Source organism: Nyctibius grandis, chromosome Z, assembly GCF_013368605.1.
Source record: "Nyctibius grandis isolate bNycGra1 chromosome Z, bNycGra1.pri, whole genome shotgun sequence".
Taxonomy (NCBI): domain Eukaryota; kingdom Metazoa; phylum Chordata; class Aves; order Nyctibiiformes; family Nyctibiidae; genus Nyctibius; species Nyctibius grandis.
Genome location: NC_090695.1, coordinates 89,444,591 through 89,469,410, shown reverse-complemented (window position 1 = coordinate 89,469,410; position 24,820 = coordinate 89,444,591). Strand labels below are relative to the sequence as shown.

The 24,820-nt window shown below is 39.7% G+C and overlaps 1 protein-coding gene across 1 annotated transcript in view; it reads right to left on the bottom strand.

Moving 5' to 3' along the window:
• Nucleotides 1-24,513, bottom strand: part of CPPED1 (calcineurin like phosphoesterase domain containing 1) — a 43,635-nt gene extending 19,122 nt beyond the window's left edge. Inside the window, exons 1-2 of the mRNA XM_068423359.1 lie at nt 24,396-24,513; nt 14,966-15,184 (exon numbers count right to left, since the gene is read on the bottom strand). Coding sequence (XP_068279460.1) covers nt 14,966-15,184; nt 24,396-24,459 — 283 coding nt within the window. The 5' untranslated portion in view covers nt 24,460-24,513. The remainder of the gene's footprint in view (nt 1-14,965; nt 15,185-24,395) is intronic.
• Between the last annotated feature and the right edge of the window lie 307 nt (nt 24,514-24,820).

Below are 24,820 nucleotides of genomic sequence, written 5' to 3'. Positions count from 1 at the left end.
ATTTCTGCATCTGAGGCAACTCTTCACTTACAGTAACCTCCACCATTGTAACTTTTCCTCCAAAAGTATTCCAAATGAAAATATCAATTAACAATAGCAGCCATTTTTCTACTGATATGGATTAGGAGAGGAAGAGGGGGATGGTATTAAGTGGTACCCCCAGGCGTTTCTGCGTCGTTGTTAGTAGTAGAACTCCAGTACTCCCCTCCCAAGGCAGGAGGAGCCTGCCAGCCTCTGCGAGGGGACACAGGTGTGGTGGGAAGAGCAGGGGTATTGGCCTGGATCTTCAATTAATTTCATTTTCCAAGAGATGGAAGTTCTAGTGAGGTAAGCTGACTTCTAATGATCAAAGCTATTGGTCATCAATTCACAGAGAAAAAGACCATCAGAGGTCAATTACTCAATATTATGTGATGACACTGCATTTCAGAGAACTTTCTACTCCACAAAGATCGTCTGAGAAGTCACTTTCAGGGATCTGGCTAGCACAAGCTCACTCAGCCGCAGGGCAGAACTGCTGCAGCTTGACCCGTGATGCTGATGTTGCTGCTGTTTCTAAACCTCCTTTTGGGGCTGGGTTTTCTCAGCAGCCAGAACAGTACCTCTTGTTTATCTGTTCTGCAGATCTTGACACAGGCAGTGCTGTGTCACGGTTTGCTACAGGAAAGGCTATAGATATAAAAAGGATGTGGGCCTAACATCTAACTTTAAAAGTTTGGCAAGGGGAGCCCTAACTGAGCTAGAGTACATATTTACTTCCCCACTGATGCTTTGCACTAAGTTACGGTGGTCTTTGTCTCTGCAACCTCTTCGCTTGGCTTAAGCTGAGGAGCAGCACAGGCACTTCAAGGATGATGCCAATTTAACAACATGTAAAGCTGTAGCACAATCATTTCCTGGATTTCTGAATTACTCAGGCTCAGTATTTCAATGTATCTTAACAGCGTCCCAAACTTAGACGAATTGCAAACACATCATTTTTAAAGGAAAGCACAAATTTTCAATTTGAAAAAGAAGAAAGTTAGAAAGAAAATTGTTCAACTATGAGCTTTTATGCGAGCAACACTCTTGAAAAGACGCAATATGACAACTGCAATCTGCCTAACATTTAACCCAAGAGACTGATTATCAAAGAACAGGAAAAGAGCCAAATTGTAGGTTACAATACTATACAAAATATCAAATAGAAATACTAACTAAATCTGATAAAAGCAAAATTAAAAATGTCAAAACACCACCGATGAAAACTGAATTTATAAAAACATTGGGCCTGTTCCTTCTGTAATTTGTTATCATATCAGGAGAATTAGTCTGACATCAAAAGACAAGTAATTCTTGTTGGAAGCAACCACATGATTGTTACAAACAAAACTGATTTGGGTGTTTTCCTGGGCCTTACAGTGCATCACAACTGCTTTAATCAAAGAGTCATTATTTTGGGCACTTCCCTGTTCTTCAGATGTTTGTCCTTTTTTTTTTTTTTGCTTTTCATGACTGACTGCAGTTACTCTGCTCCTGTTGCATGCCATTTAGAGGCCTTTCCCTAGTAGCATTCCCTAACCTTCTATAGAAGAGAGGAGTTCAAGACTATATTCACAGCATGCTCCTTTTGTAAGTACCTCCACTGAAACAAATTTAACTGCCACCTCTATCCCTCTGTGGGAAAGCAGTCTCCTCCTGTTCAAAATAGGATTGCCTTTCATCTCTGCTGTCGTTTTGATACCTGGCTGTTGGCTCCAGCTTAACAGGGCTACAACTAAGCTCCTACATCACCCCTCTCAGCATCTCTAAAGCTGACCCCCTACCCTGTGACAGCCCCATTGCCGTGCCTGTCACTTGGAAGACAGCACATGCCCAAAAGCAATGGTATCATCAAGATCAGACTGTATCTTACAGGTTCCTTCGGCAATTACATCTTTACCACATCTAATTTTTATGCACTACCATAAATAAAAGTTTAACTGAGCTCTAATCTTGTCACATCTCAAATACTGATACACAGTTTTCTCTGATCTTTGCAAACACAACCCAGCATCCCTGATGCAGATGGAGCTTTCCCACCCCAAAGCTCTGACACCATTCTTCACTGTGCTGCCTCTTTCCTAACCTTCCCCATCTCATCAATACGGTCGACTCCTCTGTACTGTCATGGTCAAACTCTTACCCTCTTCTCATTTGTTTACATGTTACCATCCCATAAAAGCAATCAAATAATTAATTACATCTCATTGTCCATGAACAGTTAGAAAAAAACTTGCTCTCCACTCCACATTCATTTTTCCTAGGATGCTACAAAAATGTGATAATAGACAGGGCACTGCCATAGAAAGAAAAGATCTATCAGGCCCCCCAGTTCAGTCTTACTGGTGCTCTTGTTAGTCAGTACTCTTCATTGTTTCTTGTTTTAAAGTTTCCCCTCTAGCATCTGCCATAATGAAGTCATGCAATACACTGCGTCATTCCAAATTATTACATGCAAGAATAAGCTGATCAATTTTAATAAACCCAGTATGGTCATGTTCTGAAATAAGTTTGTCTGGCTTAGCCTGTGCTGTAATAGCTAAAATGTCTCCTCTCTCTTCTTTAGACATATGTATTTCTAATATTCAAATAGCCTGGAAACAATTTTATGATGTGCAAAAAAAATTATTACACAGTTAAAAATAATGTAAATATGACTATATTCACTACTGGACAAACTGACTACTCAGTCTAACTTATAAAGAACCTCATCTCATTAGTTCCACTGAAAAGCAGGAACTGAAATACTCATTTGTCTACAGCTGTGACTGATTTTTTTTCAGTACATTAGAAACAAGTAATAATCTGTTCTGAGACACAGAAAGTTAGCACACTAAAGAATTTCCCTGCGTGAAAGCACAAATTAAATTTATTTTATAACTTTGGGCATTGAAACAAGAAGAAAATTTAACTCCAGTTTTCGCTAATAATTAACAATTATTACATTAAAGCAATGACAAAACCCAAAAAGTGAACGAGGAAGCCTATTAGGGGATCAACTGCTCCTAGAGTTTTGGTGCACGACATTAAATATAATGACTGCCAATGCTGACATTTTTCTGAGTGCCAGCCACACAGGTGCCCACTTAACAACAAATTCGTGGCATTTACTGTTCCACCTTCTGCTGTGAAAATAAGTATTATGCTTCATTTAAGCACAACTCTGCTCTTCTTCCCCCTACTCATCTCCTAGCTATGCAGAGCTGTCACATCAAGCATAGGCCATCACTGCCTGTGCTTGTCTGTTCTTCTGATGAAATCATCACAAGCAGGAAAAAATACCACAATGTTACTGGAGTAACAACAACACACTTAAAACCAAGCTGAAGGTACGAAAAGTAATTTCCAATAACTGTTCATTTTTAAGAGAGCAAGATTTTAATCTTTCACATTCTTCAATTGACTGCCTGTGAGAATTTTACAGCTTTTTGAGGCCTTCAGCATATTTAGTTTCATATTAAGTAGCTGCAGCATGACTAACAACTCTTTGAAACACTAGTCCCTTAAGTCTGATGAAATTGTCCCCACTGTTAAACTGAGAAACACTTTCAATAAGTAGGTACAATTAATCAAAAAGACGTGTAATTTTCCTGATGTCTAAGGCATTGTCTACCCTTACAAAGACATCTTTGCTATCAGAACAAGTGCAGAATGAAAAGGCAGTCAGTATCAACCAGAGCCAGTAGTTCAGACAAACTATTTCTTCCTTAGAATATGCTCTCTTAGCCCAAATCATCTTTTGCCAGTTTGTGTCTTTGTTCCACATTCACGTTGGCTACAGGGTGTTCAAGGAAGAGCTTACGATACAAAGAGACTGGAGCAGTAACGCAGCTTGCCCAGAGCCACAGACAGGAACTGGATGCTCTAGCCCAGTTCCTACCCATTAAAACCATGTTACCCTCCATTGACTACGTAAGAATTGGCAGTTTGGAAAAGACTTTGTTCAGCTTGGTTAACTGAGTCAAAATTTTGTGGGCTAGATCATCTGCCACTGCCTTCCAAAGAAGAAGAAAATCCTTTACAATGCAGAGGGATGGAAAAGCCTGAAAGTGTGCCTTTTGAAAAGCAAACACTTTTAAACAAGACAGACAGTTCTAATCACCTCATCTGACCATACCTGCATAATCCAAAGCTCTGACTTTGTTCAAGTTATTCTTTACAAATAGCAAATCCAATTCCAAGAAAAAAAAAGGAGGCAACAAAGATTCTAACAGAGATATATTTACTGTACAATGTGCCAAATAAATACCTCACTGTGGATGTCCACTCCATGTTTACATTTTCAAACGTTCATAGATAGGAGTTGAATTGCTAAAGCTGAGAATATGACAAGCTAAACTAAAACCTTCTGGGCTAAGAAAGAAGCAAGAAAAGAAATTAAAACTGGACTTGGAGAGATTAAGTTTTTACTAGAACATGAAGAAAAATCTAACTATCCTTCCATATATATTTATATTTATTTTTTTATATATACAAGATCTAGTACTTGTACTAGATATTCAGTACTTGTACTGATACTTGTATCATAAAAGTATGTTATTTGAGACAATCGTATAATTAATTACATCTCAGATTTTCATATAGAGAGAGCTGCTGTCAACAGGAGTCCGTAGTTCAGCTGTGGACTGGACTAGAGATTATGGTCTAAAATACAAGTACATACTTGCTGAAGATTAAATATTTGCTGCTGACGGCCCAGTGGTTTCTTTGCAATCTGAGACTGCAATGTATTTTCAAACATGCATGGAGAATATCTCATGCTTCCCTACTCTTGGGCTGATTAGAGCAAATTAAATTTCACACTAAGCAGTTTGGAGGCTTTGAATGCTCCATTAGGTTTTACTAGAATCAGATAATTACTACAAAATGTTTATTTATGCAACCATAGTGACATTTCTGGAAATAGGTATTATTAGATGTTTGACAAATAATGTGCTACTTACCCAAATTCTTAGACATTATTAATTAACATTAGCCTAAGAGTTTGGAGAAGAAAACAGCGAAGAATCCTTTGGTCTGGGCTCCATCCTACCCAGTATATCATAGCTTTTGATAGGTTGCAACAGCAAAAGAATGGATGCAGTGATTTAGATTAAGCTACCTTAATGTCAGGAAATTAGGTCAAACTTAAAACACTGCTCATGTTATTTCAGGTGATAGTACAAAAAAAGCCCCACTGGTCAGTGACATATTTATAAAAAAATTACCTTGTATTCAACAAATAAAATTTTTACCTATAGCCTGATTCAGCATAATCATTTCAAAGCCACCACTTCTACCTCACAGTTAAAAAAGTCAATCTATGCCTTTTCTACATTGTGCTCTATTATAAAACTCCACTGACAAAGATTCAGGAATTGGGATTTAGCTGACAATTTTGCTGAAACCACATGTCACAGTAGAATACAGCTGCCTCCTCTCCAGCTGTGCCAGGCTGATGGGAGTTAAAAAAACTACACAAACATGCTTTTGTTAGTAAACCAAGCAGCCAGTTCAAATGGCAAAAAAAGAGCAAATATAGTAAAGGTGACATGCTTACAGCCATTTTTAAAGCTGGAACCATATTTTAAGACACCATTTCTTAACCTGCTCGTGTGCTTGTTATACAAAGACCAGCATTCATGCTCTTGCCTTCTAGATGAGAAAGGAAATTTTTTAAAGAAGTACTGTATTTTTAGTTAAAATTAAAACTACAAAATATCTCCTTATATACATACTTCCCTTAAGGACTAGCAGAACATCTTAATTTTGTCTGGCAAGTTTTTTTTAAAATTAATGTTCCTTTGTTTTAGCGAAATGGGTTATTTAATGGTAGTTTAAAAGCAATAAAAAAAGCAGTTCACAGCCAGATTTACTGTGGTAAAATCACTTTTTGAGAAATATATTAAGAATCATCAGGCATTTTTTTCCTTTGTAGAATGTCTTACTAATTCACTGTATATAGCATTAAGAACTTGTATGGAACCTGACATTTCTCTGTAATTTATTCAGTTCACAAATGTATAAATGGCAGCTTATGCATTTGCATGCAGATTTCAGCATTACATTCATATCACATCTCGTGTGCAAAACCCACCAGCAGCAAATCTCCAAATCTCCCAACAACTCAGTTATTGAAATATGAACAAGCCAGTTCATATCTGGTGTAATAAAGAACAAGTACAGCAGTCTGCCTCCTAGAAAGGACGTTAGGCTGAACTGACTGCAAAATGACTGCAAATGTACAAGTTTGTACATTAAACGCCTGTGAAATATTTCCTAAGAAGGAAGAACATACACGTGCAAATGACTGTGGACTTTATCAAATACAGTAAGAGTTGGGAAACTCAGTGTTATCTCAATGTTCCTTTTTAGTGGATCCAAAACCGAATGACAGGTAGGACTTCCTGGGAGGCACCAACTTCAGCTCTTACTGAAACCAAGTATTCACTGGCCTTTCCTGGTCAAGCCCAAGACTGTTTTTAAGTAAGAGATTTAGAACATTCACAATAGGTTTTAAACAACAACACTTTGACTAGAAACATTTGCTATGGTATGTGCTTTTCCCTTGATTTAGAAAACTGAACAAGTTAAAGAGTTTTCTTAGAGTTACCCTGTAAGGCAGATGTGTTTAGTTATATGCTGCAGCCTATGCTTTAAGATTTAGTATCTATAAAAACTACACTTCTGGAGGAAGTCATGTTAACACACTCAATATTTATAGAAACAAGAGAAAGATCTGGACTGTGGCAGTTGCACATCCAATTTGGGCACGGGAAAGAGGCTCAAGATAATCCAGTTAGTAATTCTCTCAGGAGAGAGGGTGCCTTCAAACATTACAGTGATCATAAACAGAAATGAAACCATACCTCTGTCTGGACATCAGAACCATCAGCTCTGATGTTCCTCAGCTCTGAAGCTGTCTATTCTGAACATAACTAACTTCATTCTCTACTGCGTGCCTGTCAGAGCTTATAAGAGGTACTGATTGTATAAAAGCCAGTATGCCCAGCTCGTCCTGTATCCTGATCACCAAATTGTCAAGCAGAAGTCAAATGGAGAAGTGCTGATTTGAAAATCATGCCCCTTAATTGCTGCCTAACTATGAACTCGGAATCCCAATATTTGGCACCTGGTTTTAAAAATTTTGGTGCATATCACCGCCTGCATTATTATATGAAAAAACGCTGTTTGCATGGAGACAGGATAGGGTACATAATTTTGTGGAGACACGTAGCCAGCAGTTTTGCTTTTCACATAAAGCACATAGTGGTGCCCCAAACTGTAATTAGTCGAACTGAGCTGATATGCTTTACTGAGGCTTTATGGAGGAGTCAGAGTGTTAGCGAAACGTGCAGAATTTGTGGGGGGCAAAAACATGTATCAGAGATGCACACCCACACAGAGAGCACTGTATGGAGTCACAGGGGGCTGGCTGGCAGGTGAGAAGGTCCCAGAAGAGTCAGGGTCCCTGGAAGCAGCAGGCAGAGAGCAGGACACCCACACATCCCAGCCGGGCAGGCAGGGGCCCAGGATGTTTGAAGCAGAGAGGGAGAGCAGGCAAAGGGAGAGAGAAATAGGGAGGGACACTGAAGCAGGCAGTGCGCTTCCATCTCCAGCAGTCTCACAGTGATTCTGTGACAGTGACAATTCCCTCCCAAATTCATGATCTTGTCTTTTTACAGGATACCAGACTTTCCAAGTAGTCCATACCTTTTCACCAGTACATCTGGCATGGTTCTCAAAAGCACTGCTTTCCCCAGCTGCAGCAAGTGCCCTGCCCTCCTACTTGCCTGCTTTTTCCCCATTATGCTTAAAGCAGTCTTTTTCCAGCTCTCAAGGCTGCACTGCCTCAATGACCAGGAACAGACCATCAATGAGCTTCTTGTAGTTTGGTGGCCTCTGTTTTCAGCTTGTCTCCCTATTTTCAAGGCCTTTCCTGTCACCGCATGTTTAAACCCATCAGTGACAACACACGCCCGGCCCCAAGCTCCAGTTGACACAACAAGTTCCTGTAACAAGCTGACAACAAGGCCAACAGGCCAGAACTGTGGCATTGCAAAGTCACCCCAAAGCACACTAGTGTACGGCCGGTGGCCTGTAGGTCGCAAGGGCAGTACTCTTCTGACTATGCTCCTGGGCAACGATGGCATTCACACCCGTATGTGACCATCCTATAATTGCCCAGGATAATTAACATACTCTTTAAAAATCTGGGAGGTGTTGAGCAGCAGGAAAGTATGAAATGGCATTCCCAAAGGATTAGGGGTTTGCCATGAGTTTTAAATTGATACCAGACAATTTAGACCTGTAACTGACTGTAATGCACCTATGGAACAGGCTATGGAAAATTGTACCTATAGGTACCACCTCTCTGCAGAAGATTGGTGCACGTCACAATTTGCTTTCTCCAGCGATCAGCAGACAGTTGTTCCCTTCTGTTGAGTCCCTACAGTTATATTACAAATGTAAGACTATCTATCTTCTATGTTGCCTCAGCATATGGATTTCTGTTGCATTAAACAGCAGTTGTTGCTACACTGCTATTCTTTTTAGCACATTTAAATTTTACAGACAGATACGGGAAAAAAAACAAGTAGCAGCCTCAACTGCAATTTAGACATTCAGACTCTTAAGAATCTCCTTTAGCTGCAGACTAACCCCATCCAGCTCCGTATGTGTGCCCCTGCTTTCTGTCTGGAAGTTCTTCTGGCACTTTTTGTTGTGCTCACAGCCCATAACATAGCATAGTAAAAACATGAAAATATGTAACAGACACTATCCTGGAAGGTCTTACAATCCAACTGTGGCCCAACAGAGAGAGTGGGAGACACACACAGCAAGCACACCAAGGAGCAGTAACAAAACATCATCAAATATGACTGCAACTCTGTAAAGCTGATTGAAACAATTAACCAGATGTTTTAACTTGTCCCATTTACAAAAGAGACATATATAAAAAGCATGTACATTTTATCATGCTTTAAAGTACCAATATTCTGACCAACTCCGTGTTGTTACCCTACCACAGGGAACCATCCAGGCTTTGGTTGACATTGGTGGGTTAAACAAAAACTATCCAACTATCCAGAAAGTTGGACAAAATTAAGCTGAGAAGCTGGGTCTACCCAGTAACAGCCTCTGTAAACAAATAATTTTAAACATTGTGCAATTTGTTTTGTCGAAGAGCACAGTTAAATTTTTGATACTGGACTAGTTCATAACATCACCCTGCACACATTTCTATGCAACATTATGGTTGGTAGCAATCCCCTATGTCATTAGGCACAACTGCTTATCTTTGTTATGATCAAACTAGAAAGCAAGATGGACAATTGCTTCTGAAGCTAACGAGAGAAATGAGAAGTATAGGCAGATTAATTAAAAAGGAAAAAATACCATCATAATATTCACTAGGCATGTCACAAGAGTAGACAACAGAATTCTTGTATTGGAATTCAGTTTATTTCAAATACAATGGCTTAGTCTCCTGCCATCACTTACACAGCTCTCTAGACTGATTTGTTCTTTGCAAATGGATATATAAAAAAAAAGGTGGACCCTTCAGAGAAAAGACCTTTGAAACAGCAGATGCAAGTGATGTGGGCATCCTCCTCCTCCCCACCTCTCAGCAAAACAAAGGAATTCTCAAGTAGCGCACAACACTCATGGCTCTGACCTGTCAGGTGCTGTTTCCACTCACCTTAGCAGAGCTAAAGGTTCCTTCATCAGAGTTAAATGTTTCAGAAATGTGTTATAAATAACAGTTTGAAAGCCTTTAATTAAACAATAACATAAAACAAAGGTAGAAGAAAAAAAAAGAAAAGTTTCACTACTTGGACTTAATTGTCTGAAAAGGCTGATATCAGATTACAGAGCACTGAATGACCTGGGCAAGAAATGTGTATATTAGAGATTATGCCTTCACTTAACTAAAGGAATTAGTGCAAGTATTCACAGTATACTTCAAGTGCCATAATACTCAATTCTAGTGATTTTGATTTCTTCTAATTAACATATACACACAAATGAATCTAAAACTGCAAGCATAAACATTACTTGCTTACTGATCCATTATCACACTGCTAACAGATCAAGCTTAATCAAGTTCTATCAGTTTTTTTTGATTATACACATTATTAGACAAGTCTCGTTTCATTTAGTCTCTAAACAGCTACGTTTTATTACAGTCAGAGCTAAGCAAAGTTTGCTGGAGACTTGCTGTCTTATTCTTTCACCCATGTAAGCAGAGCAATTAATGAAAAATAATTAAACACCTGGTCTAAAGCTACATCACATAAAGGACTTTGCTGGCTAGAATCGATGTCTATCAAGTTACTGACAGCAGCAGTATCACTAAAAAGAAAAAAGCAGTTTAAACAATTTCCTCCAAAGGAATTCAGCCACATAAAAATAGCTGCTGGATTCTAGCCTCACAAGTCAGTGCTGCTCCATGGCTTCAGCAGGGTGACCTTGGCTGCAAACAGCTGAATTATCTGCTGTTGTAATAAAGATGCTGAAACGCAGAAGCTGTTTCCTGGACACCAATCTACACTCAAGGTACGGGATGAAGAAGAAAGCACAATGCTTCATGTTAAACTGAAACAGGAAAGACGTGCAAGAAAGAAGGCAGGGGAGTTTGCCCTCAATGTATAGAGGGAGCTATTCTATGGAACAAACACCAGGTTTGTTGAGCTTGTGAGTCAGGATCAGAGGAGAGGTCAGCCACTAAGAGTGGGGGAAAAAGGGGAAAAAGGAGTAGACTATTAGGAGAATGACTTGGCTAAATGGGGAAAGTCACGCCTGAGTACTGACGGAAAAAGGATGTAAAAGGAGATGGAAGCAAAGACGGACTTGAAAGGAAAAATATTTAAAAAGTGCCTGGGCATGCAGGGCTGGTGTAAGGAAAACCAAAGCTCACTGAGGGCTGAAACTAGCAATGGGCATGATAAAGAGCAAAAGTTTCTGCTACTACTTTAGCAATAAAATAGTAAACAAAGAAAATACAGGCCCACTGCTGAGTGAGGCAGTGACAAGTGACAGGTACTCAGTGCTGCTTTTGCCTCTCTGCACTGAAATGTTCTCCCAGACTTAAAGGGGCAGAGGAAATATCAGTAGTGGAACAGGATTCAGCCAAGTATCTCCTGAAAAATTGCAACCCATGCAAGTCCATGGGACCTGATGGGATGCATCCAAGAGTACTGAGAGAGCTGGTTGATGTCACCGTGAGGCACCTCTCTATAATCATCAAAAGGTTGTGGAGTTTGGATGTTGGAGTCTAGATGAGTGGAGAACTAGACAGGTGAAAAACTGGCTGGACTGTTGGATCAAAATGTATTGGTTAATAGAACAATATGGGAAGTTGTCATAAAACAAAACAGAAGGTTTCGACTTGATACAAGAAAAAACACTTTTAGAAATAAATTTCCAGAGTTTTAGGAAAATGCAGTGAAACAAACATTATCAAATCAATAACATTTTACAGACTACCATTTTTGCCATACTAAGTTATGGTACACTAACTTAATGCACACAAATGTCTTCAGAAGTAAGTCTTTCATTATCATGGTGTATCTAGGAGTAAGTACTGAGTTTATAGAAATTATTTTCAGTAACACAGTTGCACTATAAAGTATTGCTTAAAAATCTTGATTATGTACCACAATATTAGCGTTACCAGGAATAGATATCCTATTCTTGATTATGTAATCAAGAAAAACTTATGAAAATAATATTCAGAGTACAAACTACTTTTAATCAGCAGCTAAATACCAACATACTGGTGCTGATTACTTCGTTGCTCTAATGACATCTGTAATGGATTCCAAGTGCTGTGCCTGATTGCTTCCCAGCTGATCAGGATTCTGTTCATCACTTCTAGCTGCTGGAATTCTGAGATTTCTGGGAGTTCCTTTGCAAAAGGCTTCAACATTGCTTCAGCTAAATGGCTACAGTGCATGCTTTAAAACAGTCACCATAACCTTGACACTTAGTACTCCACGATAAAACATATTAAGAGAAAAGAGGAAGATCTGATTTTTTCCTTCCCTTTTTAATGACAGGCATTGATTATAAAGCAGTATAATCCAAAGAACTTGATAGACATTGGCTAATGGATCATAAAATATAGCTGAACTTCAGTTGATCATAGCTTTCTTCAGTAACCATGATGCAATAGTAACTGTGATACACTTTCATTAATGCTGATGTTTTCAGTTTTAATATAGCTGATATACACAAGTGATTTAAAAGGCAATTTCAGACATTAAATAAGATACATGTACAAGCCAAATTCACAATTGTTAAACTTAAATCAATGTCTTGTCTCATGTCATTTCTGATTTTTGCCTACTGAATAAATGAATTTTTAATTTTTCATTTTCTTGAACTAACATGATAAGGGAATTGACACAGCAATTATTCTTGGAGAGGCTCCTCAGTGGAGAAGTATAAAATGATTGCAGTACCATTCTACCACAGACATGCATTACGTAGGTCTTAACATCCTTGGCTAGAACAGTCAAAATACTTAAATTACTCCAGGAAAAGAAATATTACTACTGGTCTTAAATTCTGCAAACATGTATATGTTCAAATTATCTGAAAAGCTCTTGGCTATAAAAATTCTTAGATTTGCTGTTTGCTTTTCTTCATTAATGTAGTATTACCGAAGGACTTCTTACAATTTCAAATTTTTGTTGTAACAAATAATGAAAATGCTGGCAAATTTAAATATTACTTATAATTTTGAAATTGAACTCTTCCTAAAATTTTTTTAGGAGTTTAATCTTTTGCTAACATCTAACAGACAGTAAAATGAAATAAGTAATTGTTCCAGTTGAATATTCTAAAATTCCTTTTAGTAGTACATTTCCTTAACTATTTTCTATAACTACATGATAACACAGGCTTACAAAGTATTAAAGGACATAATTTAAATCAACCAGAAATTATTAGATTAGTTAAAATATGGTGGCTCAAATGAGGTAATCATAAAATCACAGAATCATTTGGGCTGGAAAAGACCCTTAAGATAATCAAGTAATGAACTGCTCTTTCTTGCAGTTTCTTGGAAATTGCACTAGGCAGCTTCAAATATTTATACAATGCACAGCACATACATCACACAATGTAAGTGATCTCAGCAGCACCATCCGTTCAGTTTCGTTTACATGTTTGTTAGCAAAATGAATAACTGATAATATTTTGCAAAGCCCTGACAGGTTTGTATTTAAAATATTATGGAAGTCTCAGACAAACACTGGTAAAGGGGATAATAATGACTACAGAGATCCACTATTAGAAAAAAACATAAAACTGCCACACGCAAGACTTATTTATTGTATCTAGCCATTCAGTACCCAGTAGAAGTCTAAAGACTGCTGGCTCTCTGTAGTTGGCGCTTACTCTCTATCATCAGAAAAACCTTAGAATAACATTGTTTAAAGTCAATATAGACAAAAGTACTCAGAACTCTGCATTGGTTTATGAGCTTTTGAGAAATATCCAGGTAAAATGAAGTTAACTTAACTTCCTGAATTATTTAAATTTGTAAGTGAAAGATCCTTTTCAATAGGATGTAGAACACCTATTATTTGTCCTGAATTTTCTTCCTCTTACAAGGGATACTGAAGATAACATATTTGGAACACTTACACAAATTAAAAGTCCTAATCAAAATACTTATTAAAACTCCGCTATAGGAAGGCCAGGTGATTCTTAGGAAGAGATTATTTTATGATTCTGGGTCAAACCTGTACTTCCAAAGTTAACGGAAGAACATAGAACAATAAAAGAACTGCATAATGGCACACTTTACATTATGATCAAGCTACTGAGGTTTTACACAGTATATTCTATCAAGCTTAAATCTGTTGGTTTTTACACTTTCCCCACTCTATCACTAAAATTGTGTTCTGGTCAAAAGAAAGTCTGTAGCCTATAAATAATGTCAATCAATTTGACAGCTAAGGTTTTAAAATCGGCTTTGCAGGACACTGAAGGAATTAGTGAAAGGTCTCTAACATGCTCAAAACCTTCCTGTGCAAACAAGAGCTGGGAAGTACCACCTCAGGTGCAAGTGGAGTGCAAAGCAGAGCGCAGCATAAAGTATACAGTACTCTCTATTTGCAAGCCCACTTGGTGGATTGTTGTGCTGTCAGCTACATAGCTAAGGCTGTCTGCAGCTCCGCTTCTTGTCAATGCTAAAAAATGCAAGACACTGTGCTTAGAATTGCTTTTGAGACCACTTGTCAACTGGTAACATAGCTTTTTCATTCACTTCCAAGAAAAACATTTATCTTCTTAAAAAGAGAAAATATTACCAGCTTGTTTTAAAGTTATAACTGTCAAACTTTGTCACCCACCTTTCTAGATGGTCTGTTGTCCTCTGTCTGTACACAGAAAAACACTGATCTCCAAGTTCCACAGCAACAGGACAGAATGCTAAAACTTGAATTTGCTTTTAGTGTTTTAAGAATTTAAATACTGAAGCAGTTGAATTTATTAAGCATTAGAAAGCCAGAGAATTCTCTGAGCTTCGCCCACTTCAGGTACTCAAAAAGCCATAGCTATTTTTTGTTCTTTTCTTGGCATTGTTTTTCCCTAATGGCTAGAGTCCCTGTTTGTCTTCTCAAAGCAGTTTGTTTAGAAGAAGAGTTTTAATGTGTCTTCTTGGGTCTTTTAGTTCAAAGAAAATTTCCTCAGGCCCACTGAAAAAAAGCAACTAACTTACAAAAGTACACACCTAAAATGAATGGTATGGGAAGTCAGATGAAGAAATCAGAATAACATCTCAGGAATCATCTACAAAGCACGCTTTTTTCCCCAAACACCAAAACAGTAGCATACTAAATCCTATGAAAGAATATTATGAAGTCAAGGAAATTAAATTAGCCTCGTTGCCAATCTGAAATATAAAGAAAATGAAGTTGTGATCCCCATTCTACACTTTTAATTGCCTTACCTGGCATTCCATGGATAAGGTCTCCGCACAACACAAAGAACTTGGGTTTAGGGTTTAGTTTGTTAATGGCCTGCACTGCTTGCTCTGCTAATTTGATTTCTTCTCCCCATTCATCATCTCCATTGGTAGTGTCTCCAACAGCCCAAGCTTTCATGAGTCCAAACTGAGGATCTGCTCCTTGGATGAAGTAGAAGGGCCCCTTCCATTGGTACTCATCATCTAAGAAGAAAAAAAAAACAGGGGGGGGAAAAAGTTAAGCACTAGAGAAAATTATGAAGAGAATGAAAGTTTCCATGCATCATTAAATTAATTGCTCTTTACCTAAGTAAGCTGAGGCCGCTTTAGTGAAAGTACAGAATTCTGTAGTAATTTATATAGGACAAATATAAAGGCAGAAGTACAAAATTTTCCTCTAATGGGTAGCTGCAATAAATGAAAGTATATTAATCTAATTATACCACATGGTAATTACAGACTGATTAGAGGAAAAGTATGTGAAGAATTCAGCAAATAGTGCTGGAAATTACGACTAAAACATAGCACAAGTATGTAACATTAGATTTCAGTTGATTCTTTTAAGACTCCAATTATTGCTTCTTTAATTAACAAGTTAAAACAGCACATTTCACATTTTATGGTTCCAGTAGACTTGTCCTTGAATTATTAAGGAGTTAAATGCTTTTTGTTCTTATACTTTTAGAGAGCATTTGGATGTAGCACATTCTTTGGAGTTAGAACTGAAGCCACTCAACAGGACCAAGGTCAGCAAAAACAAAATCCAGCAACATCGTAATTAGCAGCAATAATGAAAATCCTAATTTAGAACTGACACAATAGCTCCCAAGACCTATGATAAAAAGGTGAGAACTCATAAACAAATTTCCATTGTTAAGAGTCAGTGCAGACGGAGGGTACAACAGAATTTGTACTGCTACAATTTTCTTGTATACTTGTTTCTCTAATACTATAATAACAAGTACCACAAAAGAAGCATGATACATAAGACTACAAGCACATTAAGAAAAAAAATATCTCAACACTGGGCAAATAAAGCAACAGTTGGCTACAAATTAAAAACAGAATTTTTACCATAGCAGCCTAAGTAAAATATAGAGACATTTATCTATTTATTTTACTTAGAAAAGACAACTAGTCTTTGTTTTAAAATACTGTGTTTCCCTCTCCAGAGCCCCAGGTATGGTGTCTGGTGGCCAAAGGCACCTGGAACACCTGCAACAGACCAGGTAGCTGTCAGGCAGGCTGGCTGGCCCAGGCAGCAGGACTGGACCACATTCCAGGTAACAAGGAGCTTCATATATAATGCTTGAACAGAGAGAAGTCAGGCAAGCAGACAATGCACTGTCAGGGAGCATACAGAGCTGCTGCAAAACAGGTTGCAAGGTCACACCAGGGGCTATTCTAATATGTGCTTCATGGATATTTTTTTTCCTGCCTTATATATTCATGCCAATACAGTAGTTCTCTAGGTTTCAAGTACCTGAATGTTTCCAAGACTGTGCTCAGATGCTGTAGTTTGAGTGGGTGAGTGACAGTCATGTGAGGCAGAGAGAGAGACACTGATAAGATGAATTTGAAAAGAGAAGTTCAGTACACAGACAGAATCAAGAAGTGGCAGAAGAAAGGAGAAACAGAAGATGCAGGGGTGGAGGTGAAGAAGAGTGGGGAGAAAAGGAAAGAGATAGGAGGTGAAAAGAGAAAGGAACTGAAAATTATGCAGAGGTATATGCTATATTCTCCTGTAGGAAAGAAAAAGATAAAATGAAGAAAGCGAAGCAGGGACGACAGAAAATATCCAGGAATCAGGGCTACATAAATAACATTTACTTAAAATGTTAGTTTAATTAACTGGTCTTAGTAAAATAATTCAGTCAGCAGCTATTTTTGTGGTATTTGATAATTTATCAAATAGTTACAAAAAATAACAGTAAGGTTGAATAAATATTTTCTACCTTTGTCTTGTTATTTGATCACTCCAACTAGAAACCCTATGTAAAAAAAAAATAAACCTACTACTTAAACCAAATTCCGTTAGCTTATTACTCATCAAGTGGTACTTACTGATTTAGTTTAGTACTTACTGATTTTGCTCCCCATGAAACAAAAGAATATATGGGAACAAAATAATACATGGACACTCAGTTTAAACTTACAACTTAAGTTTTTGTTTATCAAGAATGTGTTTCAATTACTACAAATACTAAAATTACTTCATTACTTCAAGTGCTACAAATAAAAGCAGAATATCATTAAGAGAGTTGTATTGGTACAACACCACTAGTGCAAACTTGCACCTGCACCAACTCTTAAGCCTTTTCTGAATTCAGCTCATCCAGGAAATAATTCTTAGTTGCCCTCGCTGGTCTGTCTGCAGAGGATTTCATGCAAGTTTTTCCGTATATGTGCGAGACGTAACAAGAGACCAGCTAAAGTTTAGAGTGTTGCAAGTAGTGCAATTTGGCTAATTTTTCTTAAAACTCCAGCAGCATGCCTGCATGAGTGCTCTTTCAACAGACCTATATGGTAAGAGGGTAGCAGTGAGAAACAGAATGTAAAAGCATCTTCCTCTATCAGATGGATCCAGAAGTCTTTTGCCTAACAATTGAATGATTTATCAATGGACTGTGTTCAGACAATTATTAACAAAACTTCTGTACCCCACTTCTCTCCCTCACCAGCTGCTTGTTAGCACCCTCAAGCAGAACAGGTACGGTAGACTGTGCAAATGAACATCATCTGCTTAAGCAGTAAGTCAGGCACCACAAAAAAATTGTTTGAACCATTTTTTTTGACTTTGCAGTGAATCACAAGAGGAGTGCTCAGAGAAATCATCCTGTTGGTATGCTAGGGGAATGCCAAGGTCTGGCAGAAGGTCAGTAACAAACAGCATTGGGCACAAGTGGTGGGATGGGGAACAGCTGTTTTTGCAGTGATCATCTAGTTACAATGATCACTGGTCAGGTCCTAGATGTTACTCCATAAGGTTTCAATTAAATAGCATGTACAGTTGCTATCTTCCCTTCAAACGTAGCAAGCAACGACTTCTATGGGAATGACATCAAAGCCATCCTTCCGGCTAGGAGCTTCAATTTTCAAGTCCGTAGGAGGTCAGGTCCATTTTTCAAGCCTTTAGATGAGCTATGTAGTTGTATTAGACAAAATGCACACTAGGTAAAGCAATATAAGATTAGGATTCAATTAATAAACAATTTTTTCTGCCTTCTCCCTTGCATTGCAAAATTGAGTGGAGCTGAGAACACCTGCAAATTGGCTCTTCATCCCTATGAGCACAGAGGCTGTTTGCAACATTCTGAATTTACCACAGCAATAAGAAAACGCAAATGCCAGACAAAAGTCAGCAGATTTCTCAGGTAACTGATGTACATACGGCTTCCGTTTCTGAAGAACAAATAATGTCTGTGGAGCTGCTCTTACACATTGAGCCATGCAAAACTCCTATTCCAAATCCATTTTGTTCCCAGGCCTCCTTAAGGGCTGCACAGCTGATCGCCACGGAAGAAGTCCAACTCCAGAACACGTTGTTATGCCTCAGTTTCAATAGCTTCCCACTCTTTTTCTGCTCCCACGCATGCCAAAGTACGGAGAGAGGATCAATGCAATGTATTTTTAGTAGCATGGGCTGAAAAATAGTGCCAGCTTCTAATTTTATCTAAAGATTAATTCTGTGAAGGGCCAAAAGTAGTCAGCAGCAATTCACAAGAGAAAACCTCAGCCATGTATTGTGATCACACACAAAAAGACACTTCAAGGACTTAGGCAGAAGTTAAGCCAAACCTCACCATTTCTAGAGGACAATAGCTAATATCTTGCTGTGCCTTTATTTCTTCCCCTTTTGCTTTTCCTTATTTCTCCTCCCTTTTCTCCCCCTCCCCAATCACAAACACACATATATAGAGATTGCTCATATAAACCACTGCAAGTTGGTCTCTGATAGCCACGTAGCACTTGTGGGACTGCCAGTATTTCCGTGACAGGATTTTTTAAAAGTACATTGGTTGGTTTCAACAGTACATTGGTTTTCTTCTTATTCTACACTCTATGGCATTTCATGGAAACAAATTAGCTATGAAAAGTTACTCCTGTCCATAATCTCTCTATAGACACTGTTGTATCAGAGGAGAATGGACATGGACATATGCCTAGTGCTTGCTCAGTATACCATGGGCAGTAATAAATATGAAAAATACCCTCATTCTCATGTTGGGTTCGCCAGAGGAATTAATTTTGCTTCTCTGAAAGATCACAAAATAGCAGAAATAGGTACATGGTTCCCTGCCCTGAGCTGTCTCTGCCTACAAAGTGTGCCTGTGTCTCTTTTTCTAGGTAAAATTGGACAAGAACCACCACCTTGGTTTTCTAAAGAAGCTACAGGCAAGAAGGAAAATGGAAGCTTTTAAGTGAAGGCAGTATTTATACAGCATGAACAATACAAAAGGCAAAAACTTTCTCCTTGCAATTGTTTTGCAGTTTACCTTTGAAGGAATTTGTTTTCTTTTCTCTCAGTTCTGGAATAGCTTGAAAAACAACAAAGGACTTGCACTAAATCCTTAATAATTCCTTGTTTAATATTAGAATTTTATCAATAATTACATCTTCAAAAACACCATCATTATTGTCTGTATGTCCAAATACAAAAGATTTCAATCTAATGAAATACGCATTCCTTTCAGCTATATCTTCCATGTGTACCTGAGAGACTACTAAATATAAGACTATTGAGCATTCTGCTGAATGACCAAGGCAACCTATTACGGGAGGCACAACTTTATGCATCAGAGAAAAAAATGCTTCAAAACAGGTATTAAAATACATTTTTCAGAGAGAAAATAAAACCCTTTAAAAGAGTAATTATTGTAGAAATCACATACAGCAAGCCTAAACTACAGAGATGATGTCAGTAGAAACACTGACAGAATAAAATTTCTCAAATAAACTAGGCAGTGCTACTATTTTTAAAAGTTATAAACTTCTTAGATAACTATCAAGGTAGGAAATGCCCCCTCAGATACAGTTTATTTGTACTGAGGGCTACAGAATGCTTAACTCTAGTCATGCCTTTGTGCCCACCCCCAAATTTAACATGTAAACTCATTACAGAAACTTTACAGCCCAAGACTGTAGGTGTGAAGGGGGGTGGCTTGCATAATGACAAGGTGAAGTCACAGAAAGTTGCTCAAAACCCACGTAAAAATTTGCCTAATTCATATGAGAGTTGGAGACAGTATTGGGAATGGAATATGCTAGCTGTAAAGCAGTTCTGATCAGTGCTCAAAGATATTACTGTTGAAGAGCTCTAGAACAGTAATCATAATGTGTCAAGATCCAACACTCATGTTAAAGCAAGAAAAAATAAGAAATCAACTGCGGTTGTATTTAATTTCAAAGGCAGGCAAATTATATGTAATTACGATGCTTTTAAAAAGCACAAAAATCCTTGAAGGCAACATGGAAACTATTCAAAGACACTATCCCAGAAGCTCAGACCATATGCACAGCATTTAATAAGAACTTCGGAAAGATCAAGAAGAATCCAGACTGACTAAACAACATAAACAACAGCCATAAGGATGCTAGTAAGAGCAGGACAGCATCCTTCAAAAAGCTAAAGCATCCGAATAAAGAAAACAGGAAAGATTTTACACACTGGAAGGTTAGATACAAAAGTCCAAGAAGTTAAGCTAAAAAAAAGTGAAGAACAATTGGAAATAGCATAAATCTGAAACTAATAAAGCCCTTTTTAGAGGCATTAGGAGCAGGTTGCCTGACAGACGCTCACTAAGGCTAACAGATGTTCCAGAACAGGTAAGATGCACCCAAAGATAAAGGCTGAGCAGAAAAACAATGTAAATTCTTGTATCCACGTTTATTGTGAAGGAACTTGTGAAGATATAACGCCAGAATTCTTCCTTACAAACAGTGCATCAGATCTGCCTCAAATCAAAATACCAGTAGATGATTCAACAAATAGACATGAACAATAACAAACCACTCAGATTAGGTGGCATCCACAGAAGAACTCAAAAGTAAAAAACAACTAACCCCTGGGGAGTTACCTCTTGCTTAAAACTGCCTTTGCACCAGAGGAGCCGGAACATGGCCAGTATCACGCCTACATTTAAAAGGGTTTCCTGAGCAACCTGCTAACTACTGACTGCAAAACTGGCATCTGTACAGGCAACTTAATGGAAACTGCAACAAAGACAATAACTACTGCACTTACTGATTCTTCAGAAAGAGTAATCAACAGCTTTTACATGGACAAGGGAAATCCACTTGATATCGTCTACTTGAATCTCCAGAGGTATGTGACAGTTACTCACCAAAGACTCTTAAGGAAGCCAAGCTGTTTTGAAATATGAAAGAAAGTCCTCGCATGCATAAAAAACTGGTAAGAAAAAAAGAAACGGACAGGACACATAGATCCCACCTGAACCTGTACTGGGACCCATACTGTTCAACAAATTCAAAATAACCTGTAACAGAAACTGAATAGTGAGGAAGTGAAATTTGCTAAAACTAAGCCATTTGGCAGTATGAAAATAAGGCCTGGCTGTGAAAAACTGGGGAGAGACTTCATTATGCAGTGACTGTTCAAGAAAGCAGAGGAAATTCAATGGAGAAAAGTGCAGGACAGTGCACGTGGGAAAAACAACACCAACTTCATATAAACAACTATAGTTCTAGCAAGTGCTACAAAGTCACCTCAACATTCAGTAATGGCAAAAAAGCAGAGCTAGGAAAGGAATAGAGAACCGAGCAAAATAAAAAAATATGAGAAGCAACTGAATAAACTTAAAGAGTTTGGAAAAGATTGATGAGGGAGGCATGACAGAGGAACATAAAATCCCACATGGAACTGAGAACGTGAGTATGCAATGCTGTTTATCTGTCTCTTCCAGATGAAGGTTTTGGAACCATCAGCAAAAGCTAGCAAAAGACAGGTTCAAAACAGAGACACCTCTCAACCAGTTAAGCTTATGGTACCATCACTTGTTTAGTTACTTGAAAAAAGTGCTCTACCTACTTTCACAGAAATTCTTTGCACACCATGCTACTAGCATATGGGGACAAAAAAACCCCACCCAAAACAAAACAAAAAACCCCACAATTTTTTGGGAGAAGTGGTGGTGAAGACAGAATTTACCCAAACATATGGTCCTGTTTCTTCACTAAAATACTAATAAAAGTAGTAGACACTTGAAGCATAATTTCACAGGGGTAGAAAAGACAGAGAATGTATTAAAAAAGTCAAGCCAAAGCATACAGGGGTCTCTTGCCAATAGAGTAGGATATTTATGCACTGTTTGCTACTGTGCTCCATTGATGACACAGATAATTTAGATCCCTAACCTTGAGCTTCTGATTCACACGTGACATATCAAGAGCAGATTAGAGCAGGTCACAAGTATAACCTTCACATTATGTGAAAGCAGACTGAACAAATTACTATTAGGGGACAGGGTGTGGAAGAGTGATTTTGCAGAAAGGGTAGTAAGAAAAAAAAGGAAATTAAGCTCTCAGATTTTAAAAGGAAACAGTGTGCCAAGCCATAGCAGCGATAGTAAATGTTTTGTGTAGCTACCTGTTTAACAGGAGTGAAACCTAAAGACTGAGGATAACAACAAAACACAGATAACTGATTTTAATCTTAAACTGCAAGAAACTTTGCCTCAGTTTTATCAGCCCTTGGTTCTGTTTTTTTTCCCAACCATTTAGTTATTAAAAAGTTGTGTTGAACTTTAGCCTCTTAAGAAAGAGCTAAGTAAATTATTGACAAAGAAACATAGTACCCGAAGATGGTAGCTGGACTATGATAGCCTAAAACATCCTGAACAAGATTAAAAACAACCAGTTAGTAAGAAAAGTCTTAATTAATATTTAAAGAATACCAAACAAGGACACCTCAGGAGAAAGAAACACACCTGGAAAAACAGATACCCAAACCACATTTTTTCTTCCATGTTTAAGGTAATTTTCAAGAAGTACTTAGATAAAGCTTTTGTTCAGAAATTTTTACACTGCTGTTGAACACTCATTTTGTTACAATTTCACTATACAGTTGATGTAACTAGATAGCTTGTCTGCCATCTGTCCCCTCAACAAATGCTAGGCATTCTGTTCCAAACCAACCACACCATCTGCAATTAATAGGTTGCCAGAATGACTGTATACGTATACTTGACATGCTCAGAGTTGGTGATCTTTATTTGGCAACAAGCAAAGCCAAGTACTTCCAATGAAACCTAAGAAAATACCACAAAACTGTTGGGATTGAATAGCCTTGCCCACCTCACCAAACCAATCCAATTTGTAATTAATAAACAAATACAAGGAAAGAAAATACCTTGCACGTGTGGCAACAGGAGATTTCTTAACACAGAGCTAGTGGTACCTCCATCCTTGGGAAAATTTTACAAACAGGTCAGATACACATAGATGCTCAACATATGCCTCTGTTGGTCCAACCACAAGACAACCAGCAGTCAGCAGGTGGCTGCCGTCTTTGGTTTGGCAGCTGCCTCATTACCTTATTCACCCGGGAGAAAGTCTAGAAGCATGTCTCCTATTGAGCTTATACTTTGGCACTACCAGCTGAGGGGATTAACAGTGCTGTCTGCACAGCGTGGAAGTGCCAGGGAGGAACTAGCTCCTGACCTCCACCCTGAGAATGAAGCACCTTGAAGAAACTGGGATCTTCTCTGGTTGCATCCGTTATGGTACACCTGCCTTTCATTTAAGTAACATAAACAATGAGCCACCTGTAACCTGTGGGTCACCCCTATAGGTACAAACACGATAGCATAGCGCTGGCACCAACAGTTTCACAAGCTACGGTGATCAGGTTTAGCAGCACTGACAAGCATTTAAAACGAATGGGATGTTGGACACTGCCGGCATCTTCTCCACGGGCGCCGGAGCCACCCGCGCTGCGGGCGGGCGGAGGACTGCGGGGGCAAACGCTTCAACGCGCCTCTGCTCTCCAGCTAACGTGGCAACGAACTTCGGAGGCTCCGGGCGCGGCCCAGGACAGCGGGGGGGCAGCGAGCTGCCACAGCTCCGCGTTCAGCCGAGCCCCCGCCGCCGGCAGCAGCGCGCCGAGCGTCGCCTGCTCCCCCGAGCAAGGGGCTCTCTATCACGGGCTTCCTGGCGCCGGGAGACAGCCCAGGGCCCTATCCTAGCCCCTCCGAGCGCCTGCCCTACGTCTCCCCCTCCCCGGCAGTACGCGCTCCTCCCGCTGCCGCCGGGGAAAGCCCCGGGCCGCCCCTCTGCACGCTCCTCCCGCACCGCCCGCCCGGCTGCGCGGCGGGGAAGAGAGCCCGCCGGCCCCCGCAGCCCTATGCCCAGGTTCCGCCCGGCGCTCCCGCCTGGGCGCGGGCCCCGCGGCGCGTACCTTGGCAGAAGGCGGTCAGAGTCCTGCCTCGGGCTCTCAGAAACGCGTCCCCCTCCGCCGCCATAGCTCCCGCCCGCCGTGCGGCCGCTGCCGAGAGCCGCCGCCTGGCCCCGGTCTGGCGAGGGGGCGGCACCGCCTCTGCCGGGGGCGGTGCCTGGGCGCGGGCGGGAGCAGCCCCGCCGGAGACCCGGCAGCGGGCTGCGCTGGCGGCGCAGGGGGAGGCCGCCCTCAGCTAGGCGGCTGGCGGGGAGTGTGGTCGGGCAGCTGCAGAGGGAGAGGCGGGGGCACGGCCGCAGGAGAGGGGTGCTGAGGGGTGGCTCCCTGGCGCCGCCATGTTCGGGGGGCGGCGGGGGCCGGTTGGGGCGGCGGGCGGCGCGGCGACATGGCGGCTGCGGGAGGGCTGGCCTGCGGTGTCTGCGGGTGAG